Below are 7,774 nucleotides of genomic sequence, written 5' to 3' on the forward strand. Positions count from 1 at the left end.
TTATATTTTTCATAAATTATACGTCCAATGCTACAATAAATTATATTTTTATTTATTCATAATCTTGCTCTTGGAAACAAAAACATAAATTATTTAAATAAATGCAACCTATAAAACCATGATCGATTTTTTTCTGTTCAAAAATCATTTTTCATTAAACAATATGTAAAAACAAATTCATTCGCTTTAGTTTTAACCTATCGTGGAATATTACATTTGTTTATAATTTATTCACTAAAGATATTCCCTGAGTTTGTCTTGTTTCCAGAATTCAAGTGTACTGTAATAATTGCAAACACTATTTTTATTTAAAATAAATCATTAATAGATCTATAAAGTTGAAATTTAGAAATTTGTGACATTAGAAATGCGTGCATAATACGATCCACTTTTTTATCGACGCACATTATAGCAGTGGTATAAATTTCATATGTACACTCTTGATAACGCTCTATTGGATAATATCAATCAAATACACCATTAGAAAAATACGATTATGATAATAAAAATCTGTGTAACAACGGATGTAAAGCTTTCATAAAATGCCCTGATTGCGACCATGCTAAATTTCGAATCAATAAAGAATATTATGCACGTATTAAAAGAATAAAATGATAACATTATACTAATGAAAATCCTTGTGTTTGTTGAATAGCCTGTAATAACTTATAACGTAATCTTTCTCTAGTTTGATAGCGTGGGAGATCAAGTAAATTAAAACACGTGTGAGCAACGGGTAATAAACGCTCGTCATGCATTGGTTGTATCGTAATCTGAAATATAAAAGTATAAAATTGCAACGAATGATAGTAGATAAAATGTATGCAACTTGCCTTGATTGCTTGCATTCCCTGTATAGGTATTCGATCACTTCCGGTCAAAAATAGCAAAAATTTTTTCTTCTCCTCCAACGTGAGTTCACGAAACACTTGCCAGAATAATATGATAGTGGGGTCATTTTTTGTGTATCCTTCTTTGTACGTGGCGTTCTTTTCTAATTCTTCCCAATCGTAATCTTCATTCCCTACCACCACAGCCATAAGTTCGTGACTATGAAACAACTCTAACACTCTTCCGCCACAAACTTTATGAAAACCTTCATGAAATTTGTCAAAATGAGGTGCCACGGATTTATTTAATATATAATCTACGTATAAATCAACAAACTGTTTTCTAAAAAACGTAAACAGTTAGAGGTTAGAATCCCAGTTCGAAGAAAACATAAATAAATTTTCAGTAATGTGCACGTACTTATTATTTAATGTAACAGGAACTTTGCTACCACCTGGTATAAGTTCAAAAATTCTCTTCTCACCGAATACCTCCCTGACTACTTCGAAATGTAAACAAAAAATTTCTTCAAAGTCCTCTTCTTCGTAGTCAAGTATATTTTGCATACTCCTAAAACGATATTAATATAAATATATCATCAAAGCTGTATTTTTGTATCGTTATTTATATGCATTTACTTAAATAAATTTCTGCCATGAAGCAATAAATGAAAACATTATAATACAAATTACTTAGCGAGCAACGGTGACATTTCTTTGATATCGTTCAATCCAACTGGTTCGTGTAACAACTTTTTGTACAGAGCTAATGGAAATGGCAAATCAATGATAATAAAATTGTAAATGACAAGTCCACAAAGAATCCCAATTAAAAAGTACATGTTTTCATCTTCAAGCGAGTCTTCACTGAACCAAATAATTCTGGACTCTTCATATTGTTTAAACATGCCATATTTTGGATCAAGAATCTCTTTCAATAGAAGCATGAAAAATTCTTTTTTAACTCCACCAGCATCTTCTGCCTCTTCACCATGAAATTTCACCTTTAAATAATTGTTGGTTATATTTCTTAGAGAGAATGGTTAAAGTATGAAGAATAATGCTTACTCGGAGAGGTTTCTTTAAGTCGCTAGAATCGTAATGAGACAGTTCCATCAATGTATCTGCAACTATATTTTCTCTTGATACATTTAAGATCAAAAACTGATTATGATGTCGTAAGTCTGTAGAAAATGGATCTAAGAACATTTGATTCATTACAGCCCGAGTTGCGGCCTCATTCATCGCTGATTGCATCTAATACAAATGTATATATAGATATACAAAATTATAACAATGTAAAACATATTCTATTTTTAAGTCTAAGTTCATAGAAGTTTTTAAGGCACTAGGATAATTTATTTCTTACCTGTATAGCTTGATCCGTTTCAAGTAATATGGTTTTAGCTTGTGCATCAAGGAGAAACGAATAATCGCAGAACACTTTCCGGGACTGGAAAAAATTTTGTTAAAAATAATATGAATATGGATTGGTAATATATTGTATATGTGCATATAGATCATAACATACAGAGGGAGGTTCTGAAATCCATCTTATATAATTGCCTCTAATGTCTATATATTCTATTAATTCTGGTAAATGAAATGTAGAATAAGGTACTTTGTTCCCTTCAACGCCTTCATTGTTTAATTTATTTAATAAGTGTAATAAGTCTAAGACGACTTGTAGAGTATCATCCCATATTACTTCCTACAAAAATTATGACATATTTGTACCATCATCAAAATAGGGTGTTTATTTTCCTGTTATCAATAAAAGAGATGCTTCGTGATTGTTACCTTGCTTGTTTTAGAACGTTTAGTTTTTACGTAATGTAAAACAATGGATTTATGAATTCTAACTAATCTTTCAAAATAATGTGCTGGAGATCCTACCCACCAACTTGTAACAATGTCACGAATCTCTGATTTTAATGATAAAATGGCTTTACAAAATGGCGAATGCAATACATCGCAATTGAGAGGATTTGCAAAACCATGATATAATGGTAATATTAAATATATTCTTAAAGATTCTGGACAAACTGTCTTGATTGTATTACAATTAGAGCTGGTGAAAGAAGGAATTAAGCTCTCTGTTATGCAGGTAAATATCTGAAAACGAATAATTAATTCGCTATAATCTCAAATTTAAGAACATTTGAAACTTGTGGCCTTTATATTTTTATATACCAATTTCTGAATCGTGTTATTATCCAATTCTTTAATAATTCCGAATAATCGACTTGCTCGATCAAGATCCACTCCATGATGCTTTATCGAACAACCATAATGAGCATCATTATTAAGTAAAAATGATCCAGTCACGCAAGAGTTACTTGTAAATACCGTCTCCAAATACCTATCAAAATATTAAATTACAAAATTTGATGAAGTTTATTGTTTACTGCGGAAAGAAGATAGGAAAAGACCATCGTTATGATGAAAAATACAAAATCCATTATATGACACATCTGGGAGGGGTATTGACTTAGGTACTAACTTTCTACTCACATCATAAGTTCATGATCAACAGATGAGTTTGACGGAACTCGTTGACATGCCATTAACTGCTCTTCAGTTATTTCAAGAATTTGGGAAGATGACTGTAATATTCTACAGTCATCTGGTTCTACATTAGTCTACAAATAATCAATTATATAAGCTTTATAATTAGAAATACAAATTAAAACATAGGTAAAAAATACCTACATCTCTAGGAATTACTGTGGCAAAACAGTGATCCCCACCAGTAAAAATGTGTTTAACAATGTAGTTAGTTTTACAAGAAGTAAACTCATTAAAGTCTATCACTGAAGAACCATTTGGTGCAACCCATGGACCATGTACCACTTGTGGAGTTGCTACACTTCGTGTGATATTATTACCTAATTGTCCTGCACCACCTAAACCCCACGCATAAACTCTGCCTCGCGATGGTACCAATCCCAAAGTGTGCCTTTTACCACATGAAATCTTAAAATAAGACATTTATTTAGCATTTACGATATATTTTTATTTTTGCGTAGCAATAATGCACCTGGGTAACTGTGCTGCCCATGAGCTCCATAACTTGACGCGGTAAAATTTCGTTGCTGGTATTTCCATGCCCTAACTGACCATACATTCCAGCACCACATGTGAATACTCCACCATCCTAATATAATTCTTGTGTAATGTTGTGAATAACTTTTTTTCTATTACAAATTTTAATACTTACCACTGTTAAAAATACAGAAAACTCTTCACCACAAGCAGCATAACACACTTTTGCATTTTGTAAAGTTTGTAATTGACGTGGTAAATTTCTATTTCGTGTATCATTTAATCCTAATTGACCAAATGTATTTTTTCCCCACCCAAATACAGCCCCTATAGAAAAATTAATACGATGCAAATAATTTCCATTTCTTAGTTATTATGTTATTAGTAACTATTTATACTATTTGTAAAATTACCTGATTTTGATATAGCCATACTGTGATATCCACCACAGGTAATAAAAGCAATGGGAACACCAGCTAAACTGCTGATAAGTTTAGGCTTTATTTCATTTTTAACATCTGTACCTAGTCCAAGCTGTCCATCACTATTAGAACCCCAACTATATAATTTTCCATTATTTGTTAATGCAAGTACATGGTTAATGCCACAGGCTACTTGTACAACTACACTTGTACCTAATGCTCTTACCATATGCGGAACACATTCAATTAAATTTTTAGAATTCAGACCTACAATTGAGTTAAAATACGAATTAATAAATAATAATTAAAAATATCGAAAAACATTAATAATAATAATGATAATAATACCAAGTTGGCCTTCTGCATTAGATCCCCAACTAAACAGTTGGCCCCATTCATTTACTGCTAATGTATGATGTGCTCCACAAGCTACTTTTTTAAATACAAACGCATCTAATCCAGGTATTAATTCTAAACATAAATTAATTCATCATAAATTAATTCTCCAATTAAATAAATCTAATGAAGTTATTACTTTATGAAGTGTACATACGTAATCTTTTCCTTCCTTTCTCATGACCAAGTTGCCCATAATCATTATTTCCACAAGAATATACTTGACCATCTCGAGTAATAAGCACAGTGTAATTTTCACCGCAAGCAACTGTATAAATATATTATATGATGCAAAGAATTTATAGATACCATTGCCAATATCTAATTTCATAATTCGAAACTTACTCTGTTCAATTTCTGTAGCCTTCTGAAAATCAAGTTCACGGGGAACTAAAATGTTTTCATCTTCTATACCACCTAAACCTAGTTCCCCGTGTATAGTACTCCCCCAACAAAACATATTTTTGTCCGTGACTGTAGAATATTCCACTGCTATAATAGGCTCACAGGCCAAACGTCGTTTTTTATTCCTGTTTGCCTGTATACATAATATTACATAAACAACATGCAATGACCGTTATATTTATTTTTGTTTTTCTAATACAATGGGTACATTATGCATAAGGATAGTAACTTGCTGCAGCAAGCTCAGAAGATTGCCTCTGAGAGATATATAGATATTTCATCGAATCCAAGTGACAAATAGTCTGTAACAATAACTAAATACACATGTATTATTACTTGTGCTATGATAGCTCTGGAATGCAATCTTCTGAACTCTTTATAATATTAGACTCATTCAATTATATGTATAATTCCCATTATTATTATTTTGGAATTTATTTAAAAAGTATGTAAAAGGAATGTAACAAAAATGAACATTATGATTTAGTAAATCTACATTCTCATTTAAGATTTAATTAACACGTTCGCTACTAGGCATTTAAATAAAGCAATCCATGAGTTACATGATTTTATGTAATATATTTTTAGATACATGCTACCAAAATATGTGTCATACATGTTAAATGTTAGCGAACATGTTAAGAAATTATTTGCATCGCATGCTGTAGGATTTATTATATTTAGTTATATTTTAAAAGTATGATAAGTGACGATTAAAGTCTAATTCAGTGATGCACATGCTAAATAATACATACTTTTACGGTATTACAGAATGAAGTAACAAATAATTATGGTAATTCTTAGATGAAAACAGGTATCAATAACTAACCATATTTTTCTGTTTCTCTCAAACTGAAAGCATCAGAGATGTGGATGGGACATGATATTTATGAAAGACATGTGGTATGTCCTAGAAATAACGTTTTTCATAATTTTCCTATAATTAAATTTGTTTAATATAACATTAATAGTAAAAGAAACACACTTTAATACGTCACAGTATTTTTCTAAAAAAGTTACATATTATTATTGTTACTAAAAATTACTTTGAAATTCCATTATCTGATACAATGCATACAAACAGAAATACAAAATTTTAATAGATTAATTTAATCGTATTAATATTTCTTCTCATTATTATTAATCAAATTTAACAATATTAATTTACATGAATGACACTGCGTAAAAATTCTTATCACGTTAAATACAATACACGTGAAGAAATTTGTTTTTCATTGTACCTGCTTTTTTTAAACGAATTAATTTTATAAATAGAGTTTTGATCAATTAGGTTAAGAGAAACACAAGAAATTTGAATAGTTTAGGATATGATAGTATTTCATGAATCAAAGAGTAACAAATTAATAATGAAAAACTAATACGGGAAAATGAAACGCAGCAAATTTCACTTATAAGTCAATAGCAGTTTATCCTTGTAGTAAAATTCACACTATTCCCGTATCATTCCTTGTTACTTACATTTTTTATGGGAATAATATTCGAGCATTTAAATGGAAGTGTTAACAAGAACACAAATTTTTCAACGTAGCTTAGTTTACTTTGAGTCACGACGGGAGATATACATGTATAGATAGTGCGGGGGTCATCTCCTCCTACTTCAATTTATGTGACAATCTTAACCTGATATTTGGACCATCCGACAGAGGGATTGTAGTCGAATAAATACAATGGCAACGTCACTGCACGTCACCTAAGCTATTTTCTACCATGATCTGTGTTCCCTATAGTCATAGATGCACATGTCTATGCTTGAAGTTTATACACACATGTCTTTAATACGGTGAACATTCAATACCTAAGACTGTAATCTTAACAGTGATAAAACGCAGGATATAATACCACAATAAAACCACAATTTATTTGAAATGATATCTACAGTACTCAGAAAAGATACTAAAAGATTTTATTAATAGTTAAAAATTCTTGATTAAAGTAGCAGCTTATTCGTTATTAATCTATACGTCTTTTACATAGGATGTATTGTGAACACTCATTCCCTCAACAGTTCAATTGCAGATTGTACTCATCGTACAATGAGGTTTTATATATCCTGCGCATGTTGATTCTGATTGGTTTGAAAATGTTTGGTAACCAAGGGTAACGCGCATGCGCATTTGTGGCGTTCCTAACGCCAAGCATGTATACTCGGTAGTCTTTCTTTTTTAAAAATACAGTTGACCCTCAAATAAGTAAGGGAGTGGGTCTACAGGCACTTCAACCGTACGAGAGGTTGAAAATTTTCAGAATTCTCGATACATAAAGAAAATAGAGATAGAGCAGAATATGGATTATAGGACACCATCGATAGCAGTTACCATGCATGTGCTTCTACACCGTGTACTTCTCTTTATTCGTATATTTTGTTTACCTGATATATAGCCGATCGAGCAGAAAGTATGTGGTAGTGAGACTTCACTAATAGGAGGGGAAGGTACTGAAGTTTGCCGCGATGCGCAAATTGGTTATGATCTTCCATTGAACGAACAATAGGTTTAATAGTTATATTTCAAAATAAATTTATTGCATCAATCAATTTTAATTACCAAAATGTACAAGAAAAATTGGAAAAATTCGTCAAATTTAAGAAAAAAATGTTTAACCAATAATTTGTTTATATTTGCCATCTTTTTGTAATACCAAATTTGTAATGAATTG

At 30.8% G+C, this 7,774-nt stretch overlaps 1 protein-coding gene across 1 annotated transcript; it reads right to left on the minus strand.

Annotated features, from left to right (window-relative positions):
• Nucleotides 1-31: 31 nt before the first annotated feature.
• Herc4 (HECT and RLD domain containing E3 ubiquitin ligase 4) lies at nucleotides 32-7,598 on the minus strand. Its single transcript, XM_076541223.1, has 18 exons — nucleotides 7,488-7,598; nucleotides 5,039-5,231; nucleotides 4,851-4,961; nucleotides 4,646-4,768; nucleotides 4,289-4,564; nucleotides 4,051-4,202; nucleotides 3,871-3,987; nucleotides 3,543-3,806; nucleotides 3,345-3,472; nucleotides 3,024-3,192; nucleotides 2,631-2,945; nucleotides 2,362-2,541; nucleotides 2,200-2,283; nucleotides 1,899-2,087; nucleotides 1,524-1,834; nucleotides 1,252-1,401; nucleotides 834-1,173; nucleotides 32-773 (listed from the first exon to the last, which is right to left on the minus strand). Exons 1-18 carry the CDS (start codon nucleotides 7,593-7,595, stop codon nucleotides 621-623), a joined length of 3,363 nt encoding a protein of 1,120 aa, XP_076397338.1. The 5' UTR covers nucleotides 7,596-7,598; the 3' UTR covers nucleotides 32-620.
• Between the last annotated feature and the right edge of the window lie 176 nt (nucleotides 7,599-7,774).

This window comes from Megachile rotundata, chromosome 16, assembly GCF_050947335.1.
Source record: "Megachile rotundata isolate GNS110a chromosome 16, iyMegRotu1, whole genome shotgun sequence".
Classification (NCBI taxonomy): domain Eukaryota; kingdom Metazoa; phylum Arthropoda; class Insecta; order Hymenoptera; family Megachilidae; genus Megachile; species Megachile rotundata.

What these genes read in the sequence shown, in the direction of transcription:
- Herc4 (XM_076541223.1), bottom strand. Translation starts at nt 7,595, where the DNA reads ATGGAAGATCATAACCAATTTGCGCATCGCGGCAAACTTCAGTACCTT. An exon ending in ATAACACGATTCAGAAATTG is followed by an intron (nt 2,946 to 3,023) that starts GTATATAAAAAT and finishes ATTCGTTTTCAG; the next exon opens with ATATTTACCTGCATAACAGA. An exon ending in AAACGGATCAAGCTATACAG is followed by an intron (nt 2,088 to 2,199) that starts GTAAGAAATAAA and finishes CATTTGTATTAG; the next exon opens with ATGCAATCAGCGATGAATGA.